The following is a 23,946-nucleotide window of genomic DNA, read 5'->3' on the forward strand; positions in this document are numbered from 1 at the left end:
TTAATCTGTGTGTTATTTAAATATCAGGAGGGGGAATATTTATGAATTCATTTATTAATGAATAACCACTTCAATCAATTCAACAAAAAATGTTTTGCCTTCCTTAAACTGAGTAACACTAAAAGGGAAATTCGTTTTATATTTCGGCTCTGGACATGCCTTGAGAATTTATTTATACATAAGTATGGGACAAACAACAGAAGCTATTATTTGATATTAGAGAAGTCAGGGACAACACCTCCTACACACTTAAATATGATGGTTCTACAAGGGACCTTTATTAAAGAAAATGGTTCTATATAGAACCCTGAACATGTGAAGAACCTTTATACTGGTTTATACTGATCAAAAGTATAAATGCAACACTTTTGTATTTCCTCCCATTTTTAATGAGCAGATCTTAAAGATGTAAGACTTTTTTCTATATACACAAAATGCCTTTTTCTCTCAAATATTGTTCTCAAGTTTGTCTAAATCTGTTAGTGAGCACTTCTCCTTTGCCTAGATAATCCATCCACCTCACAGGTATGGCATATCAAGATGCTGATTAGACAGATGCACAGGAGGCATGTCTCTCAGGTTAGGAGTTCCTCAAAGTGCTCCTTCCAACGCTCAACAATACGCTCAGTCGGGTTCAGAGTTTCACCATCCTTGCTGGGCAGAGCTTGGACAGTGTCCCTCCTCCCCCTCCTGAGATGTCGGAGTGTTTTCCAGAACCTCTTGGAGAGGCCATTCTCTATGGCCTCTCCAAACTCCTCCCATGCTCTGGGTTTTGCTTCAGCAATTGCTACAGCTGCAGCCTGCCAGTACCCATCCGCAGAATCAGAAGTTCCCTGAGCTAGCCAAGCCAGAAAAGCTTCCTTCTTAAGCTTGGCAGCTTCCCTCACCCCCAGTGTCCATCAATGGGTTCTTGGGTTGCCGCCATGACAGGCACCGACAAGCTTTTGACCACAGCTATATGCAGCAGCTTCAATGATGGAAGTCCGGAACAGGGTCCATTCAGACTCCATTCCCCCTACCTCCTCCGGAACATGTGAGAAGTTCTCTTGGAAGTTGAAATCCATCCGGACAGAGTCATCTGCCAGCTTTTCCCAGCATGTCCTCACTATACATTTGGGTTCACCGGGTCCAGCAGCTTTCCTTGCCATTGGATCCAACTCACCACCAGATGGTGATCGGTTGACAGCTCAGCCACTCTCTTTACCCGAGTGTCCAAAACATATGGCCTCAGGTCAGAAGACATGACCACAAAGTCGATTATTGACCTTTGGCCCAGGGTGCTCTGGTACCAAGTACACATAAGAGCAACCTTATGTTCGAACATGGTGTTTGTTATGGACAAACCATGACTAGCACAGAAGTCCAACAACATCAAACCACTCGGGTTCAGATCAGACAGGCCGTTCCTCCCAAGTACTCCTCTCCAGGTTTCCCAGTCATTGCCAACATGAGCATTAAGGTCCCCCAGCAAAACAATAGAGTCAGTGCATGGAATCCTCTCTAGAACTCCACTCACTACCTCAAAGAAGGCCGAATACTCTGAGCTGCTGTTCAGTACATACACACACACAACAGTCAAAGTTTTCCTCTCTGCAAGCTGGAGCCGCATTGAGGGGGCCCTCTGGTTTACTGGGACAAACTCCAGCTATACAGCCACCAGCCGGGGACTTGTGAGTATCCCCACACCCACCCGGCGCCTCTCACCCTGTGCAACTCCTGAGTAAGAGAGAGACCAACCCCTATCGAGGAGTTTGGTTCCAGAGCCCACACTGTGTGTAGAGGTGAGTCCAATTATATCTAGCTGGAATCTCTCAACCTCACGCACCAGCTCTGGCTACCCCCCCAGTGAAGTTATGTTCCATGTACCAAGAATCAGTTTCCACTGACAAGTTCCATGACACCAGGGGCCCCTTCGTGCCCGCTCTGCGCCAGATGGGCATTGAACTGCACCGCTACTATGGATCTTGTGGGTGGTGAGCCCACATGATCTTCCCATGCTGACATTTCGGGCTGAGCCCAGCCGGGTTACGTGGGCTGCCTGGCCACCAGGCACTCGCCGATGGACACTACCCCCAGGCCTGGCCCAGGGGTAGGTCCCGGTAACTCTCTCCCAGGCAGGGTACACTGAGGTTTAATGGTTGTACTCATAGGGATGCTTTTAGATCATGTTTGCCTGGATCTTCACTCCAGACCTGTTTGCCATGGGAGACCCTACTGGGAGCTAACAGCTCCCGACGACATAGCCCTGGAGGTCATGAGACCACACAAGTCCTTCTGTCACGACAAGGCCTTGATCAAGGAAGGGGCTCATGAACAATGGGAGCAAAAACAAGTGTTGAGTTTATATTTTTGTTCAGTATAGTTTTCAGGGTTCCATATAGAACCATATTCTTTGTTAAAGAACCCTTGTACAAACATCATTTTTAGGTTTGTACTGCCATACAAATAGCATCTATATTACTCAAAGCCCTGTGCTGCAATAAACAGCTTTGCAGTGTTACTGCATCACATTGTGGCACCAGGCTAAAAAAAAAATAGGTTTTCTGCTTGGCTGTAAGCTGATTTAATGTAATCCTAACCTCTGTTGTGATTGTGGAGGACAGAAAAACAAAGTCGTGCTGGTAGTGCAGCTACCCTGGCAGAAATTTTGAGTGAATGTACTCTGTTAACTAACTGCAAAAAGTCAGCATAAAGATGTTAACCAGCCCTGCTAATGTGTGTTAGAATCATTAAAAATGTAAATATCAGAATTACAGAAAATATAATTAAAAGGTTTTAATCTGATTTGCCTAATGCAATTAGAGAGAAAACTCTAGCAGTTGGTGAACTAAGCGATTGTACAGGCACCAGACCACATCACAAGGCTTCCACATTATTCCATAAGGGTGATTTCTGCAGCTGAACAAAGAGTGAAGCATTTTATCTCAAATAACCTACCAATTACTTACCTCACATTTCAGCAGCATATAGAATGTCAATTTCTAGAAAGAGGCCATTTCACATTCATATTCATAAATGTACAAAGGTCTTAGTAAATTCAGCTATTTAAAAGTGTCCAATTCAGCTATTTGAAGGTGTCTGTAGCAGAGTCAGAGATAATTAAATATTACTTGATAAACAGTTAATTATTCAATTCATTTTGTTAAGCTCCATGGTTGGGAGCCATTAAGAAATATGTAATGTCTTTACCTGTCCAGTCTAAGCTTGGACAAGAAGGCTATAATGCTGAGCGACATAATACACATAATATAGCAGAATTAGCTAGAATTAATTATTATTAATTAATTATTATGCTCATTGACATGCTGTAGGTTCTTGGCTCCAAAATTGAATCTGACCCAAAAGTAATAATTTCATACACACAAACAAATAACCAAGGACTGGTTTTTATCATACTGGTAAAACTGGTTTATTAAATGTAATATCAAAGAATGAATATTGATTGATACATTCATGTAATTAATTGGGCTACAACAATACATGAGGGAGCAGGGAGATTAATATATGAGGAAATTTCTCTATGATAATTACCCTACATTCTAAAAAGGCTATAGTTTATCCCAGCAAAGTGTTCAGCTTTGATCACCTGAGTCATGAAAGAAATGAAACCACGTGACCTTACGTATTCCTGGAGAGGAGTGTATTATTTAGGTCAAAGACACAGCCTTGGACACGGCGACTACTTAGTCGGAGCTGGTGGCATTCTGAGGGGCATGTGGGATTCTCCTTTGCTGCTGATCTTCCTCCTTATGAGAGCCATGTCCATGCATGTCTCTTCTGGGCCTTTGCTCAGAGATACCACCTCAGAAGGTGATCATTATGAGGGAGCATGTGGTCTTCTCCTTCATTGCTGATCCTGAAGCTCTTGTCACACTGCTTTGAGGGTTCAGAGGCCTGAGGTCTTTTTCATGCTCTGGACGTGGCATTGAGCTTTTTTCTGTTGGAATTTCTGGGCTCTCTTAGCTGAGCTTCCGGGCTGGAAGCAGATTCACCCTTGGGTGAATCTAAATTTCTCCTTCATTCCACCCCTGCTCTTTTTTTTCTCTGTCTCTCTCTACATTTTCTTTCTCTGTTCTGGGTTTTTCTGCCTGGACCCTGTCTGAAGAGCCTAAGCCTGTTTTAAGAGAGAGCCGTAAGAGTGTCCATATTCTCTCTGGAAGAGAGCAGAGTCTGTTAGAAACGTTAGAGAAGAGTCTAGAAGCGCCTAGAAGCCTTGAAGAGCTTTGAAGAGAGCTCTGAAAAAAAAAATCTTTTTGCGCCACTGGTTTTTAAACCAGGTTTTAGGAATCCCCCCTTGAAGGCCTTGATTGGTCCCCAGGGATTGAGGATTAGAGCATTTTTTGCCTCTGACTGGATGTTTGTTTAGACTAGAACCTCCCTTAGTAGTGACATCACATACAATTTATGACACTTGACAATACAAAAGACTCCTGTTGACTGAGTATCCAAAATTTCTGAATCATGCTTTTGTAATATAAAAGACTATATGTTAACACACAGTAATACCATTTAGAAAAAAACATGTTTTGCATAATTCTTAACCAAATAACATACAGAGTATGTGACGACATTGGTTCCTACATAAGTTCATACAAAAGGGTCATTTTAAACATGTAAATTAATCCCATCCATTTTGATTGGCAAACTGGAATTAATTTAACAGTCATATCCCATATGTAACTTCAAACATTGGTTTTAAATCAATGGGAATTAAGGTTTAATTCCATGGTTTGATTAGTTCTTGATTAAGCAGTTTTTACAGAGTGCATACGTTGATCCTTGGAGTGTCTCTGCCGTCACCAAAAATTTCTCTCTCTAAGACCTTGGGTCATAAACCTTTTTGGAGTGGCCTGGAGTGTGGTTTACAACACTCTTTGATTCCAAATTGAGTTGGGGGAATTGGAGATTTCTCTGAAGTTGACCATCTGGATTCTAAGTATTAAAGTCCCAAAAAGTCAAATTTTTTAAATTAGAAATTAATAAAACATTCATCTGCTACTACAGTGTCCAATATTCAGTTGTGTACATATTGCTTGTATAATCTCCACAGAGAAGCGTGAAATAATATCAGTTGCTGTGGAGTAAATGCGCATGAGCTTACTGCCACCATGTTCATTCCAATTCATACATCAGCTAGAAAGGTGTAAAGCCCCTCAGCGCTGGGCTGTGGAGAAGTAGAACTGTGTACTATGACTTATGGTGACATCCAGTACTTTTGAGTTACTTTCGGATGGCTTTTGTGATCCACAAATGCAAACAAACAAGCAACTTGACTTAAGGCTGGAGGCATTAACCATACCATGTCACTCTTTCCACAAGCATTATAAACACAGACATGATGTTGTATATACTAATGTCAATTAAGGTTTATATGTCTGACATTTAAGATTCAAGAGATTTATTCAGGAGATTGAATACACCCAGGAGATTCAATACATACTGAAGACAAAAATGTAGTCTGTGTTCCTTTGTAATGTTTGATAACATAAATCCACAGAAGACATTCAAGTTTTTTGTTTTTTTTTTGTAAAATGTTTTTCAATGTATCAATATAGATTTCCTGTAGCTATTATTCTGAGATGATTGTTTCCATTAATTGTCTAGGCTATCTAAGGAAAATGTGACCCATGTCACAACAATGCTTGGTGGAGTGCCACAGCCTTTTTTTAAATTCTATTCTTACCTATTTATGACTTAAGCCAGTTTACCATGGAGATCCTGACTTCCTCATCCTGCAGTAGACAGGCTGAACACAGATGTGTTCTCAAAGTCTCCTTCTGGTTATCATTTACGTCTCTAAAATCATTATCTGATCATTAAGATTATATTTAAACATGAATACAAGAAGAATCCCCTAACGCTTAAAACATTTCTAGATATAACCTGCACTTTAGCCTCTATTCAGCATGGATCTGTGAATATGCAATTGGTCTCTGCCTCTATCTGCATTCACCTGTTTACCACTCACCTGCAGCTTGAAATTTCCACACTGCAAACTGACAGGCTTCCCAGCAAACATGCAACATCAGAAAGACATTCAGATTATGTCTGTATCAAGCCGGTTGGTCCAAAACCACTTTTGCACGTCTGGTGGACATGCAAGAGAGTTTCACTATCTACATGTCTTACTGGGACCTCAACTTGACATCTGTGGACGCACAAGAGGGCGTTCACTATCTGAACATCTGTCCTTAGCTGGACTTCTGTGGACGTGCAAGACATGTTAACTATATGAACATGTGACCAGGGCCCATTTTGGACATCAATGTATTAAATTAATTGTCTGGATGTCTAACTTTTGGTCTAAAAGACATGTAAAACAGGCTAGATAACTGAATCAATCGGGGTATTTGCCATTGCGAAATGGCAAACTGAAATGACAACTGTTTCGACACATATTCATGTTAAATACTTGAATAAATGTTTCCATAATGAACTTTTAATGAAAAGTTTTGTTTGATTTTTGCATGTTATTTCAATTTGCTTGTTGGTGTAGATACATTTCTTTATATGCCTTTGGTATGTGAAAACAAGTTCCTGCTATGTTTCATGATACCCGTGAGTATAGTATGAGTGGCCACAGTTTCTCTTCATTTTAGCTTGATTAAACATTTCTCTGAGCAAAATGCAGTTGTCAGTTTTTTGCTTAAATGTCCAACATAGCTTTAGCACCATCAGAAGGTGTTTAACCCTCTGGAATCAGTGTGCCCACCTGCCTTCCACTGAGAAAACATTCAGTTTCATACATTCAGAGGTATGTATTTGCTAAGTATTTACATTTCTTTGTTCAATGGGTGAAAAACTGTAAATACATTAGAGATCATTCTTAAATAAGGTATGTGAAAGGAGTCCAGAACATACTGCCCTAAATGGGCTTGAGGAGGTTTCCAAAATCAACTATCAATCTATAGCATTAACCAATTAGATGATTAATAGATATGTTGCAGGTGAAAAATATTCCAGAGAGAAGTCTAATTTCAAAGCAAAAAGCCATCTGCTCATAATCACTGCTGACACTAGTGACTGACACTCTGTTCCAGTTAAAAGGCTTACTTCTTTTATAATCTGTTTGGCATCAGCCATTGTTAGATTCTGTTTAAACGCGTTTGAATAATTTATCTTTTAACAGTGTGTTGTTCCATCACGTAATGGAGCATGTTTAAAAATTTAAAAAGTGCAGATGGTGTTCTCAATCGGCTGGTAACTTACAACACACAGCAACAGCTAACAATTTAATATGCTAATATGCAACTAGTTTTTACTTCCAAAATTTCAAATTTCAAATGAACATTTTTTTAGAACGCTTATTATGTGGTCTGCAATATGAGATTTATTGAGAATTTTTTATCTGTTACTCACGTTTTCTTATTTTATCTTTACTGTACTATATTGCCAGTTTGTTTATAATTAGTGCTCATATTCACGTATAAAATACATACATTCACATTTAAAAATCTGAGAACAGCTTCACAATGGACCATCATTTCAAAAGCTTGCCATGCTGTAATCCAAGTCCCAAATACACAGTAAACAAACCAATACATTTACTAATACTTAAATTAATACTGTTTAGTTGAGAAGTAGTTTATGACAACAGATACATTTATGAAAATGCCATATATTTATATATGAAGGAAACTGCGGAAAATATTAGAATTGTCTCACCTACATAAAAAAATCTACATAATTCTTTCAAAGCAAATTTATTACCAAACATAAAGAGAATTGCTAGAGGTATTAAAATAGTGCATACTTGCTTTAAATAAATTAATTAATTTGGAATAAAATAACAAACGCTAACTTTATATAACATTATACAAAAATATATCATTCTACAATGCTCAAGCACAAAGTAAAAGGGTGTTAAAGGACACAGTGCATATCAGATTTGTAATCATGATAGCTTGTCTGTTCTTTTTCCGTTTGAGGGCTGTTAACATCACTTGGGCAGTTTCCCATGAGTTTGGGCTGTGCCTTTTAACAGGAAACACTTACAAAACCACAAGACACACTAAAATGTTACCATGACCAAATTCATAATTAAAATTATAAGTGAAAAGCTTTTTTTTTTTAAATTAAGTAAATATATAAGTAAAAATATTTTATCTTTATTCTGTCAACCCATACATCTACATTTTAAAGTGCAATAGCTATGACACATGGTGAATAAAAATAAGATTTTTTTTTGTGTGTGTGCATTTAAACAGCAACAATATGTACTTCAAACTAATTTTTGAAGGGCGGGACTAATTTTGCTGAGTTGTGTGAAGTGTGCATTGATGAAAATCATTCCTTAGTAACTGGCAGAGGGCACATTTGTAGTCAATTTAGTAAGACAACCATGGGAAATATAACATGAGAATGTTATTTTTGACTCTTCGTCAGTCATTTCAGTCATTCATGTGAAGGTTACCTTTCTTCCAACTTTCCTTTTCCTGCTCTGCTGATAATGAAGATATGCACTAATATCAAGTTCATAACACACTCAAATTTCCTTCCATCACAGCATTTTTTTAAGCTGCTCTACTCTCTTTTGACCTTGTATGATCCTAGCACATTTCACATCCATCACTGGGCTATCATTACTTTCTGATTTTCATGTTAATTTCACTACATTCAAAGGTCTACAATCATATGTGGAAACTTTTGGAGTATGACTCTCCCCATGTGAGTAGAGGTGGCTTACTCTTCTTTGACATCTTTGATTTACTTGGATAAGCTTTATATGTAACAAGAATACTGTCAAAGTTTGCCAGTGGAATATGGAACTGTTAGCAATATACTGCTCTCTAGATTAGTCAGAATACAAGCATAATAACTAAAGTAAATGGAGTTAAAAGCAAGTGTTTCTGTGCTGATATTTTGAAGGCAATGTTAATGGATCGTGACTGTGGAGGACTACGAAGGTTATACTTTTTAACAATTTTTTTGTAGTCAAGCTCTTCAGCCTGACAAGTGTAGTCTCCATAGTTTCCTTCATTGGTATTGGGAATGAGATAGAGGCAGGTAGACTGTGTTGGATTACAAGAGATGAGATCATTCCCATGCAACCAGGTGTATGTAGCATGGTGGGACTCGATGGGACAAGAGAGGTAGAATGGGAAGCCCATGGGAACCGTGTGATTTATTTCTTCAGGAACTGGTGAAGAGGATGATGTATCCCGCTTGGTTCTCGTAACATGATTCACTAGAGAGGGAAACATATTTAATACTTTAAATAACAAAAACCTTAAAAACTAACAAAAAGCCAAGACATGAAAAGAGGTCTAATCATACCTGAATTAAAGCATAAATGTGTCTCACCAGTGGCAATATTCTGGATCCCCTCTCTGCAATTTAAATAATACAGTACCACACATATTTAATCGTAAATTCCTATTTTGCTGTAATTGCAGAATCAAAATCTAAGCACAATTTTTGTCTGAATATTGCAACACCCAGAAAAAAACCTACTTGATTTGTGAGGTGCAGCCATTTTCAGTCCATGCGCAGTATGGATCACGGGCAAGGACACAATCCTGACAGGACGTATTGTAGTGCTGACACCTTTGCAGGTCTAATACAGACATCTGCTCAGGGTATCCAACAAGCAGCTGTCTCTGGAGGCATCATCAGTGACAATAGATTACCTCAGTGTAAAGCTTATTACAGCAAACATCATTTAAACTTAATGATGATTCTTAGAGAATTATGTTTTAACAAATTCTAGAAAAGGGAAGATTATTAGAATGTGTAAATTATTGTAAATCTATCTTTGTTCCAAAAAGGACTTGATCATCATTACTCTTTGTAAACAAGCTATTTTTCTGTTAAACCACTAATTTTATTTTTTTCAAAAGTAAAGCTAAATATATAGAGTCTCTATGCCAAAATGTAAGACAGGAAAGTTTAGACAGTGGTACACTGTTTTCCTAATGTGGCAAAAACTGTTATTTTTATTGTGCTTTTCTGAAATGTCATGGTTTAAATAACCGTCTTCATTTTGAAGTATACTAATGCAGTTGCACACTGACCTTTTCAGAGTTTATCTTCATAGACTGTACAGGAGCTGAGTGTTCGTACAGGCTTATTTCAGAAATGATGAATGCTTCAGAACCATCCTCCAGAAACTTATGGATCTTACCAGTGTCTGCACACAACAAACAAAAATATTAGATTTTCTGTATGACATGTTACAATGCATAATTTTGCAGTGAAACACATAGAATATGGACATGTGTTTTGCATTGTCAGCAGCAGAGAGTATGTCATGGAGCTTGGAGAAATTACTGCAATGGTAATATGTCGAAACATAGCGTAATATAATTTGGTCAAATCATCATGTGGGCTGTGTTCCGTTACGCATGTTATACATGCATATGACTAAAGCTGGCTTAAGTGACACCCTGACATCAGAAAAGACTAGTCATAACCTTATGACAGTCTTTTTTGCTGCTCCAAGGCCAATATGGCAAATACATTATTTGCCTATGTTTTAAGAAACACCTTACTTCTAATCTGAAGAACTAGTCAAAAACTGCTGTAATCCTATACTGCAATTAAAATAGGATGAGGCTTTACAAAGGACACAGGTGCACTGATGTCAGTTAATGCAACCCCAGGGACTACTCCCCAAACCCGCACCACCCTCCAACACCACCCCACCTCACCCCAACATCACCACCACATGGGGTGAAAATCATGACAGTCAGTTTTAAAACAGTTGGATCTTTCAAACCATACATTAGTGGGTAAGCCTACTGTGTTAGACTGGGTACTTCTATAGCCATGTCTCACACAGTATGTTGTTGATAATGGGTACTGAATATCTCCAAGTTCTGTGACATTATTACTGTACTTTAGATAACAGTACAAAAAGATGTTGTATTATAATGCTGTATTAATTAAAATGTATATTTCTTTGATCTTATTTGAATACTAAAGTGTCCTTTACATAATGTATATAAACGCATTAAAAATTTGTAATGATCAGAATCAAAACAGACATTCAAATTTAAAACTTCAGCTCTAAACTACATACCTGTTGCAAGAAACAGCACATTGTATTTTTTTCCATCTGCAGCCTTCACTCTGTCCACCACTATTCTGGTGTAGTTGCTATTGCTGATGTAGAACGGAGAGGTTTTCTGTATGGGTTGGACCCACTGATTCATCTCTGGGTGTTGTTTAATGACATTGATAGTAGCCATAGGAAGAGATTTACTGTCCTCCACACACTGAAAATGCATTACACTGGTTATTTTCCCATATATTTTTTGTGTAAGTTCCTCAGTGAACAAAAATTCTACCCATAAATTACATTGGAAATGACCATCATTAAGCTAAAGAATTGAGGGGATAACTTGTCAGTATTTATGTAATCTACTGTAATCTACAGCTGTTATTTTTTATAATGGAAGTGACACTTTTTCAGGGCATATAAATAAAATATCAGCTCATTTGATCAATTATTTAGCTGCAATCACTATGAAAACTAAACCATCATGAGTAACATATGTAAGCTGATGAAAATTGAGCATTGCACAGTGCATGACTTTGTATTTATTAGTCCTCCACTGTACTGCCTACACTGAGCCAGAGTAGTTTTTACCTGTTACCAAATTAAAAAACATATTTCAGTGGAAAATGATTGACTGATGATGAAGAACTATAGCAAAAAATGATCAATTTTGCAAGTAAAGGCTAAATGGTTGTTTTTTTTCAAGGAATTGAAAAGCTTAATTGCTAGATCTAGTGTATATATAAAAGTTAAGTGTGATTATATAGAAATATAAGAATATAGTTAATTTTATATGCATTTTACTTCATACCTAGACTGAGAACCTTATGAATGTCCCCATTAGCATACTTATTGACATTATTTGTGGAGGATCAAAAGGCTTTCTACAATCTATGTTCACCCACAGACTTTTACACTTACAGACTTCTGGTTAATGATACTTAAGAAATGAAGTGTTAACCCTGTTAAGTTTAAATGAGTAGACTGGAACATCACTACTACATATACAACACAGAAAGAGGAACACTACTGTACTTCTGCAAAATATCTTTTAAGTTTACTTAAAATGTGTTTAAAATGTGCATTTAGATATATTGTTACAGATATCTCTACATCTGCATAATGGCATATATCTGCATTAAAAAAAATTTATATATATATATATATATATATATATATATATATATATATATATATATGTATATATATATATATATATATATATATATATATATATATATATATATATATATTTATTTATTATGTTCGGCCTGTTTTTTCCCCCTGCTCGTGTGATTTCTGTTTTGTGTGTGTGTTTTGTTCCCACATTTTTCCCCTAGGTTCTGGTTTCTGCTCTCAGCTAATTGTGTTCCTTGTCCTGTTTGGCATCTGTGGTTTGTCAGTTGCTTAGTTGCACCATGAGACAGATAACTTGTCTTGTTTAAAAGCTGTGGATTTTTCCAGCTACACTGCATATGGGGGCTTAATGTCTACATCTTATAATTGGTTTGATCTTGATTATATCTTGGGTTTGGTGTCTTTTGATCCTGTTATTACTGGTCTGTGTATTTAAGTCAGTGTTTGCTAGTTTCATGAACAGTTTCGGTTTTGTTTTCCTTTGTATTTTGTTTAACTACCTGTCCTATATTTTTTTCCACATTGTTAAATAAACTCCACATAGCACCCGTTTCCTGCTTTTATGCCACACCTTCACCTCATGACAAAAGTGAAAGAGATTATGTAAAGCACTGGGATAATACAATCATATTTGATATAATTATGTTCAATGTGCAGAGGTATTTTTCTTCATAGTGTTTCAGACATGCATCAAGAATGAGTACAAATCATGTCTCTTTCTGATTTAGCATGTTGTGCCTGTACAAGCAGGGAACTGAAACTTGTCTGTAGTGTAATGTCCTCCATGGCACACTAATCATTCTTAGATACTTAAATACTATCTGATAAAAACACATGAAAAGATTTTGTTTAATGTTAACGTATTTAATTCCAGGCCTTATATAGCTCTCTCTTTGAATCCCATTTGATGGTCATGACTGTTTAAACTGATTAAAAACATAGAAAAGTTTATTAGAAGTTACTTACAGTTCCTGGTCTGGGGCTGGGAATCTCACCATTGTAGCCTTTAAAGCTGGAATTCTCAAAAATGTGATCCAGGTCAGCTAAAGAGTATATACAAACAGCGGTGGCATTCCTGTTAACACAGACACAATAACAGTATTAGTGCAGGAAAGTATCTGAAAAAATATTCATTTCATAACTTCCCAGGATTGTTATTTAAACAATTTTAGACTGCCACTGCTATGCTGATACATATCTGAAACAGGAAAAAGACCAAGGGGTTCATTGTTCTTGTTCACAAGGCCATAGAGTACCACAGATATGAAGCCCACAATGGCTATCTGCCAAAGGCTAACTGGCCTGTACAGTCTAATAGCATTTTCATTCATTATCTATAACCACTTATCCAGTTCAGGGTCGCAGTGGGTCCAGAGCCTACCTGGAATCATTGAGCACAAGGCAGGAATACACCTTGGAGGGCCACGTGCCAGTAAATTATTCATTCATTCATTATCTGTAACCGCTTATCCAGTTCAGGGTTGCGGTGGGTCCAGAGCCTACCTGGAATCATTGGGCGCAAGGCGGGTATACACCCTGGAGGGCACCGTGCCAGTAAATTATCTTTACATATAATTTAGGCCATATCCTTTTTAAATGCTTATAATGAACTTGGAGATTTATGAGGCTTTTGTACCAGTTCACCAGAGCACAATTTGCCAGCTAGCATGCTAGAAATTGTTCTCTGTCTTAATTTTTGGCAACATATCATAGAGCAAGACACTAAGGAGAATATGAAATTTTTAAACTAAAAGTAATAACCCATGCAGTAGTCTCTCCAGGTGCCTGCTGCTTACCAGCTGCTTGAGAAGAGGGCATAGATCCGCGATTCCCTCCAGTCCTCAGCATGTAACACATAGGCATCTTGCAGACGATTGAAATACAAAAACTCATTAGGAATGGCACAAACAAGTCGTGCCTTAAGGAAGGACGTCCAAATATTCTGGAAGAATCTCTTGGATCCTCCTTTATCAGCCTGTGAAGAGACATAAATAAAAGAATGCTGAATATATGAAGACATATCAGTGATCTAATGTTACAAACTAATTATAGACTTGTTATATTCAGACATGTTTTGACTTAAAAGGCAAATATGGATCCATTACAGTGTCAACTCAGGATTTTTTGGGTTGATTGCATTTTTTTCAGCAATATCAGCTCAGGGAAAGCCATATTCCAAGGTGGGTAAACCTATCCATAATTTTACCTCTTAACTCAACCATGCAACCATTGATACTGCACCTTGCATACTCTGGCCACTCTAGAGATCCAAGGATCAGCCTCTAGGCTGCTATCTGGGTTTTTCTCTCGAAAGAGGACATACATCTTCTCATTCACTGGATCCCTGGGCCTCCTGGCCAAGAATGCTGTGATAAATGTTGGCTCTGGAAGGGGAAAATAAAACTAGAGTGTGTAATAAGATAAGAATTCACAATGACTTTGTCAAATGATTTTATTAAATCAAATACATATTCAATAATTTTTTTCTATACTTATTTTAGATCATTCTCATAGCTGCACTGACCATACAGGAGCACTTTTTAGTTCCACAATTACAGACTGGAGCCCATCTGCTGCTCTGCATGAATTGGCTGCCCTTTTTCACCCTGTTCTTTAATGGCCAAGACCCCCAAAAAACCACTGCAGAGCAGTTAATATTGGCATCTTATTACTGATGGACCATTCTCAGCACTGCAGTAACACAAATGTGGTGTTAGGGTGTGTTTAGCTGATATGCGTGGATCAAACAGCACTGCTGCTGAAGGTTTTAAACTCTTCAGTGTCATGACCACTGATGAAGGACAAGAGTATGACAAACATGTTATGCAGAAACTAGATATGCTACTGTCTCTGATTTTACATTTGCAAGGGGTCTGTCACGGATGAAGGGACGACAAAAGTGAATGTACACTCAATATGTAAGCAAACACGAGCAGAGTGGCGGAACACAAACTAGAACAAACGGAAGATGACAGAAACTAACAGGAAATGGTTTAGGTGTAGTGGTACTGGTGTAGAAATACCAAAAAAAAAAAAAATAAAACCTCAGACACAGAAACACAGATCTACACACAAGCACAGACAAGGAACACCTGGGAGAGAAAGCAGGACAACAAAAGAGACACAGATGGAAACACTGATTACAAGGCGGAGCTAAACTTGGGCAAAAGACAAAACAAAACAAAGCCATAGGTTAAAGCAACACATGGCAGAGAAACAGACATGATAAAACAAAGTAGGAAAGCTCTAGATAGGACAAGAGCATGACAGTGATGAACAGAAAGTGGACACAGTGTTTTAAGTCTCCCGCATGCATATTTTGTCATTAACTGTGTACAGAAACATAGCTGTAAGTTATTTCAAGGAATCATTTTAAAATAAAGAAGCAAATACATCTCACTTTCCATCAAAGCGTTTAGTATGATTTTATTCCACAGTTGGTCTATTTTCAGCTTCACAAGTAAAGCATAATGTGTGGGGTTGTGTAATTTACCTGTGATCCATGGGTCATACATCCACACACTGGTCTGGCTGCCAGCTTTCCTGCGGAACTGTAGCGAAGTTCCTTCTTTGTAAAGCGGAGCAGCAGCATACAAGTCTCCATCTAAACAAAGAGTGCACACAGTTCTGAAACACTGGTCTTTCAGGGACTGACCTTTAAAGCTTCAAAGCACTTTGGAGACCAAGCACACTTTTGATATGTGTCCTGCGCCCTGTTGTATTCAGCTTTCATTAGCTTGTTTTTTTTTTTTTTTGCCTACACTTCTTATTGATTTCCCTGAATTTCCCTTCAGGAACTGCAAGCAGTATGTCAATAGAGTAAAAAAAGGCCTCTTTACAAGCACTTACCTTGACAAATATATCAATCTGAACATTTACCAAAACTATCGATTTCCACTATCATTATTTGAGATCATTAGAAAACCTTATATCCCCAAATTCACTTTACAAATCCATTCATTATGAAATTCTGACAAAATGTTAATGTTTGCTGACACAATAATAATATTGAAAAGGGGATAAAATAAGCACACTTCATTTCACCGTATTGCTCTTATTTTTTATTTTTGTATTAGAGCTGATTAATTATTTGCACTTAATTTTAGGAACCTTCAAACATTTTTGTTTTATTATGCCACCAAATATACATTAAAAATGTAAATAATATTAAAATCTGAATTTTTGAACTTCAAACTAGGTCTGGATAGTTTTGTTACACTACTGCTTTCAAGCAGCATTTTTGTGCACCTTGTCTTTTGATCAAATTGAACTTGTCAGGCATGTCACATACCTACTGTAAGACATAGAGAGTTCTGTGAGTATGAATAAGGAGCTATGCCTTTCCCATCCATTTCTTCCATTACCCCTCTGGAGTGATTGCTAGATTTGGGGTGCTTAGGAGAGAAAAAGAGAGCAGCATGTAATGAATGTTGATAGCAGAAGAATGTAGGTGAGTTTTATATGTGGCAAAGTTATGTTTAAGTTACCAGTTTCCAACACCTTGGATTTCCTCCATTTGTACCACAAACTAACATGGAGTTCTGGAATTTGTCTATTACTGTGATGGTATTTCCACAAGAAGGCTGAAATTTGGAAGCAAAGAAAAACATACATAACTAGTACTGTAGACTTGCACAATTTCCCCATTTTGCCACAGAATGTTCATTTTAAATATGCTACATTTACTTCACCATCAAAGTGTGTGACTGTTATTATGATTACATCAACAGGCATTTGGTTTGAATTAAACCTTCCAGACACTGGTTCTCTCCATAATAAACCACAGGAGTCAACACACCCTCGGATGATGATGGTACTCCCAGTGACCTCATATATGGAGGTTTCTTCCAGGGTGGGGTGAGAGGGTGAGGTTGGATGTGATGTTGGAATATTATAATTTATGGATGACATATTCTAATGTCTTATCCCAAAGTTATTGTATTACTCCACCTCAAGTTCCATTTCTATTCTATGAAATATGTAACACTTCTGTCAATTATAGGTGCATCTTAAAGTAGAATTCACTAACTGAAAGAGATATCCAGGCATATGCATTTCCACCAGCATTGCTGAGTATAAATGCTAGTTAGATGCAACACCTGAAAAGCAGGTACCCTGCTTCAAACTTGAATGTACAGAAAACACTATTTAAATCACAAAACACATTGTTCACAAGCTTGCCATACATACCTTATTACAAAAATGATCTCTGTTATCTGGCAGAGTGAAGTTCTACAAAAACAACAACAATAAATATTTGATTTCTGGCATTTATCAAAGCACATGTATTGTGAACTTTTCATACAAAACTTAATATAATCAATATTATCATTTAATATAATTAATGAAATTATATACATCTCTTAAGCCAGTATCCCAATTACTATTAATTTTTAATAGTAAATAATACATTTCTAATAATTACCTCCATAATATGCCCGTTACTGACATTTACTTGGAGCACATAATTTGTTCCCCCTATGAACAACTTTTCTGCTCCATCCTGAAAGAAGACTGTATGACCTTCCTTTATGTTGTAAGGTACCCTGAGACATAGATCATCTGGGGAAAAAATAAAGATGTTTGTTATTTTATTTCCTATGCACATTGTGTGATATTTGTAGTTTGATAGCCTCATCTTAATACAAAAATGTTCATTCATTAATTCATTATCTGTAAGCTCTTATCCAGTTCAGGGTCGCGGTGGGTCCAGAATCTACCTGGAATCATTGGGCGCAAGGTGGGAATACACCCTGGAGGGGCCCCACACCCTTCACAGGGCACCACACAAACTCACTCACACACTCACATCTACAGACACTTTTGAGTCGCTAATCCACCTACCAACATGTGTTTTTGGCCTGTGGGAGGAAGCCTGTGGGAGGAAGCCTGTGGGAGGGACACAGGCAGAACACACCACACTCCTCACAACCCAGAGCGGGAATCAAACCCACAACATATATATATATATCACTCATCAGTCTCACGCCTCTCACGTCTCTGTCTCTGTCTCTCTCTCTCTCTCTCTCACACACACACACTTTCAGCTCTTTTTAAACACTAGGTATATTTTTCAGGAATTTAAAGTACAGTTTGTCTACTTTATTCATTTATTTAATTAAAAGCACAAGTAAACTACACCAAAAATAAGATAAAACTCAAGCATGCCGTAATCTGATAATTATTTTATAAGCATGATTATTCAAAATTGTAATTAAAAAAATACTTTCTTAGACATCGACATAACTTTATAAAACCCGGCAAGAGTAATCAATATATCAGGTTTTATTCTGTTCTGTAAAGCCAATATGATGGACTCTAAAGAAATGGTCGAAGAAATAGTTTGTTTTTCCGAATAGTGGCAGCTTTTTCAAGCATCTCAAACCTCTGTATTATATATATATATATATATAATGGCATTAAGGACTAACATCCCTATTCCACAGCCCTGTATGAATTCTCAACATCTTACCATCCTCGAAGTTTGTACTAAATCTGCCGATGAGCATTTAAACTGTCCCAGGTTTTAATTTTGTGTCTGGAGTTCACGAGTAAGAGAGAATCATCGACTTTGTACAAACTGCGTCAACTGCAAGCGTCAAACACAGCTGATTATCAAATGAGCGCACTGCGGGGGACTCTCTCTCTGAGGTGAAGTGGGTGATACAGAATTGCGAGCCTTACCTAGCCGTAGCGTCAGTCTTGGAATCAACCCCGAACAGAAAACAAGCAGAAAATATATCTCCAAAATCAGGTACTGGTAGATCCGTATCATTTTGTCTTTGGTACAGACACACTGCGGGGTTTCAGGGCTATTAGCTGGTGAACAGGAGAGAAGGAGGAGGAGACAGACGAGGGACTCTGTGTTGTGCCGAAAATAGACTCCCGCCTGAAACACTGCGGTTAAGCCAGCCGCCGTTTGAGAAAACACAGTTAAACTAGCCGCACGTCAAATTTTAGTGCGCGTATACTAGTGACAAACCGGTAATACTCAATGCGCATGAAGACCTGAGCTTATGCCCTTCGTTTTAAAGAAAGTAACAGCATTTAACCGGTTTATATATTGGTCATTTCTAGTAAGTAGTCCATACAATCAACAGATATCAGTTCAGGGTTTACTACACTATGTATCTATGAAGTATGAAGTGATTTTACTGTATAGTTTTTATGTAAATGACATTCAAAATCCCTATAATTGTCCATTGTTTTTAATGTTAACTCAAGTTTACTGCTTTATAAAATGATTATTTCTAATAAGTAGTCCATACAACCAACAGATATCAGTTCAGTGTGTACCACACTATGTACCTGTAAAATATGAAGTGACTTTACTGTATACTTTTTGAGTAAATGACATTCAAAATCACAATTAATCTCCATTGTTTTTAATGATGACTCAAGTTTACTGCTTTATAAAATAGTTATTTTAAATAAGTAGTCCACACAACCAACAGATATCTGTTCAGTGTGTACCACACTATGTACCTATAAAATATGAAGTGATTTTACTGTATAGTTTTTAAGCAGATGACATTCAAAATTCCCATAATTTTCCATTGTTTTTAATGATGACTCATGTACTGCTTTATATGGTCATTTCTAATAAGTAGTCCAGAAAACCAACAGATATCAGTTCAGTGTGTACCACACTATGTACCTATGAAATATGAAGTGATTTTACTGTATAGTTTTTAAGTAAATGATATTCAAAATCCCTATAATTCTCCATTGTTTTTAATGATAATTCAAATTCACTGCTTTATAATATAGTCATTTCTAATAAGTAGTCCACACAACCAACAGATATCAGTTCAGATTGTAAAACACTATGTACCTATTAAATATTAAGTGATTTTACTGTATAGTTTTTGAGTAAATGACATTAAAAAATCCCATAATTGTCCATTGTTTTGAACGTGTCAAGTTCACTGCTTTATAATATGGTCATTTCTAATAAGTAGTCCATAAAACCAACAGATATCAGTTCAGTGTTTACCATACTATGTACCTATGAAATATGAAGTGATTTTACTGTATAGTTTTTTTCTGTAAATGACATTCAAAAGTCCCATAATTGTCCATTGTTTTTGAAAATGAGTCAAGTTCAATGCTTTATAATATGGTCATTTCTAATAAGTAGTCCATAAAACCAACGGATATCCGTTCAGGATTTACTATACTATGTATCTATGAAATATGAAGTGATTTTACTGTATTTTAATGTTACATTTATGTAAATGACCTTCAAAAGTCCCAAAATTGTCCATTGTTTTTGAACACGAGTCAAGTTCACTGTTTTATAATATGGTCATTTCTAATAAGTAGTCCACACAACCAACAGATATCAGTTCAGTGTCTACCACACTATGTACCTATGACATATGAAGTGATTTTACTGTATAGTTTTTGAGTGAATGACTTTCAAAATCACTATAATTCTCCATTGTTTTTAATGATAATAAAAAGCAGTGGACTTGACTCATTTTCAAAAACAATGGACAATTATGGGAATTTTGAAAGTCATTTACTCAAAAACTATACAGTAAAATCACTTCATATTTCATAGGTACATAGTGTGGTACACACTGAACTGATATCTGTTGGTTGTATGGACTACTTATTAGAAATGATCATATTATAAAGCAGTACACTTGAGTCATCATTAAAAACAATGAAAAATTATGGGGATTGTGAATGTCATCTGCTCAAAAACTATACAGTAAAATCACTTCATATTTTATAGGTACATAGTATGGCAGACGCAGAACTGATATCTGTTGGTTTTATGGACTACTTATTAGAAATGACCATATTATAAAGCAGTAAACTTGAGTCATCATTAAAAACAATGGAAAATTATGGGGATTATGGGGAATTTGATTATCATTTACTCAAGAAATATACCGTAAAATCACTTCATATTTCATAGGTATATAGTATGGTAAACACTGAACTGATATCTGTTGGTTTTATGGACTTCTAATTAGAAATGACCATATTATAAAGCAGTGAACTTGACACGTTCAAAACAATGGACAATTATGGGATTTTTGAATGTCATTTACTCAAAAACTATACAGTAAAATCACTTCATATTTCATAGGTACATAGTGTGGTACACACTGAACTGATATCTGTTGGTTGTATGGACTACTTATTAGAAATTACCATATAAAGTAGTATTCCAGGTAGGCTCTGGACCCCCCGCGACCCTAAATTGGATAAGTGGTTACAGATAATGGATGGATGGATATAAAGTAGTACACTTGAGTCATCATTAAAAACAATGGAAAATTATGGGGATTTTGAATGTCATCTGCTCAAAAACTATACAATAAAATCACTTCATATTTTATTGGTACATAGTGTGGTACACACTGAACAGATATATGTTGTTTGTGTGGACTACTTATTAGAAATGATCATTTTATAAAGCAGTAAACTTGAGTCATCATTAAAAACAATGGACAATTATAGGGATTTTTAATGTCATTTACATAAAAACTATACAGTAAAATCACTTCATACTTCATAGATACATAGTGTAGTAAACCCTGAACTGATATCTGTTGATTGTATGGACTACTTATTAGAAATGACCATTTTATAAAACATCAAACTTGAGTCATCATTAAAAACAATGGAAAATTATGGAGATTTTTAATATCATTTACTCAAAATTTATACAGTAAAATCACTTCATATATTTTTAGGTACATAGTGTGGTACACACTGAACTGATATATGTTGTTTGTGTGGACTACTTATTAGAAATGATCATTTTATAAAGCAGTAAACTTGATTCATTAAAAACAATGGAAAATTATTGTGATTTTGAATGTCATTTACTCAAAAAGTATACAGTAAAATCACTTCATATTTCATAGACACATAGTATAGTAAACACAGAATTGATATTTGTTGGTTGTGTGGACTACTTATTCAAAATTACCATTTTATAAAACATCAAACTTGAGTTAACATTAAAAACAATGGACTATTATAGGGATTTTGAATGTAATTTACATAAAAACTATACAGTAAAATCATCTCATACTTCATAGATAGATAGTGTAGTAAACCCTGAACTGATATCTGTTAATTGTATGGACTGCTTACTAGAAATGACCAATATATAAACCGGTTAAATGCCGTTACTTTTGCTTTTCTCAAACGGCGGCTGGCTTAACCGCAGTCCAGAAACCGACTCCCCTTTGCGTAGTGTGCTTTGATCATGTTTTGAAATCTTGTTTATAATAAACATCGTTGATTATTTATTGTTGCGAGCACCAGAAGAAGGAAGAGACTTCTTTAGCCTTTCTGCTGGTTTCCTGTACCCACCTGGTGGTGTACCACAGAAACTGCCCCTTTATTGACACAAGCCTGAGCCTCACAACACAGGAAAATAGCCCTAAATTAATTGCCATACCCATCTCGGTCATGGTGGCCACCCAAAATAACAATGCATAACTGACATCAAAACCCAGAAACAACATTAAGAGCAACACAACATCACTGATTAACTGAAACCATTAATAACTAGAACATCTAAGAATGAACACAAACAGTCCCACGAGTCTCTGCACCAGTGGCACCTTCCATTGGCTGCCACATAGCCCCCACCAGAAGGGGTTAGTGTATGGAATCAGATTTGTGCCAAAAAAATCGCACAAAAAAATTAATCTCATTCGTAAAACTTATAATTTTCTAACAAAATATCCAGCTCTGACCTTTGTACTCCATGGTTTTAGTGCGTGAGCTCTGAGTTCTGCGCGTGCTCTCTGAGTTTTGTGGCCCTGATCCCTGAGTTTTGCGAGCAGTTTTGGCACAGAGCTCTCGCGTGGGCGGGACTTCTCAGTGGTGCCTTCCCATTGGCTAATGAGTTTTTGAGTGACAGCTCAGTGCCCAAGGCATGCCTTGCAGCTCAGTAGTGGAGAGACAGGAAATATTTCAACATTGTGAGTAATTTTACACAAACACGAATTCTCTTTGTACTTTACTGTTTAAAAACTATAAAATACCTGCAAACTCAGACAATAAATGTAGATATTTAGAGGAGAAAGGGAGTGAAAGGGACAGTGAAACACGACAGAGTAGAGATAAAGGGGCTTCCGGGTTGCGAGAGATACGCTGGCACGTTTGGCTGCCGCTTCTCCCCCGGTGACAAAGTTTGTAATAGTTTTAAAGTTTGTATTCGGTTTTTCTGCCCGCTGTGTGCAAAAGTGCTGCGGAACCCAACACACTGTATCGAACTTTGTACTGGATTTACTGTAATATGAGCCTTGGATTTCTCCTTGTGGCTCTGAGCTCTCTTAGAATTTAGCGCCCGTGTCTGTGCTTAACATCTGCCGCGAGAGTACCTGTGTCCCCCGTGCTATGTGGATTATTTCTCTGGCTTCTACTGGGCTGTTATGGCTGCAACTTCCATTGTGGCCTTATCATGACGACAAGGAGGATAAGGTACTCTTTTGGTGAACTTTTTACGCTCCGAAATGCACAGTGTAAAACTCCTGCTCCTCTATTGATCCATCGTCATCGGGTTCTTGGTCGGACTTATAACTACTATCAGCACCCCAACAATATCCCCTCGCTGTGGTCATCGTGTCGCCGTAAATCTTCCCAGGCGACGGCAGGCTCAACTGATCACGCAAATAACCGGAACCTGTGTTACGTGTCTACAACATCTCTACACGCTCCGAGCACTGATCATAATCTTAAATGTGCTCTGTTTAATGTTCGTTCCTTAAATAATAAGGCAACGTTTGTCGCAGATATTATCCAGGAACATGACATTGACCTGCTTTGTCTCA

The 23,946-nt window shown here is 37.1% G+C and overlaps 1 protein-coding gene across 4 annotated transcripts; it reads right to left on the reverse strand.

Annotated features, from left to right (window-relative positions):
• Positions 1–6,494: 6,494 nt before the first annotated feature.
• sema7a (semaphorin 7A (JohnMiltonHagen blood group)) lies at positions 6,495–22,953 on the reverse strand. Of its 4 annotated transcripts, none has more exons than XM_066668316.1 (14): positions 18,609–18,709; positions 17,562–17,698; positions 17,327–17,368; positions 16,624–16,719; positions 16,428–16,530; positions 15,630–15,740; positions 14,378–14,520; positions 13,933–14,111; positions 13,103–13,211; positions 11,021–11,216; positions 10,014–10,129; positions 9,454–9,599; positions 9,277–9,329; positions 6,495–9,187 (listed from the first exon to the last, which is right to left on the reverse strand). In XM_066668316.1, exons 1-14 carry the CDS (start codon positions 18,643–18,645, stop codon positions 8,799–8,801), a joined length of 1,857 nt encoding a protein of 618 aa, XP_066524413.1. In that variant the 5' UTR covers positions 18,646–18,709; the 3' UTR covers positions 6,495–8,798. The 4 variants fall into 4 exon arrangements, with proteins under 4 accessions (XP_066524413.1, XP_066524414.1, XP_066524415.1 ...); XM_066668317.1 differs by lacking the exon at positions 18,609–18,709 and adding an exon at positions 22,867–22,953 and having other exon boundaries at positions 6,496–9,187; XM_066668318.1 differs by lacking the exon at positions 18,609–18,709 and adding an exon at positions 17,857–17,927 and having other exon boundaries at positions 6,496–9,187.
• Positions 22,954–23,946: the final 993 nt, after the last annotated feature.

This window comes from Hoplias malabaricus, chromosome 4, assembly GCF_029633855.1.
Source record: "Hoplias malabaricus isolate fHopMal1 chromosome 4, fHopMal1.hap1, whole genome shotgun sequence".
NCBI lineage: Eukaryota > Metazoa > Chordata > Actinopteri > Characiformes > Erythrinidae > Hoplias > Hoplias malabaricus.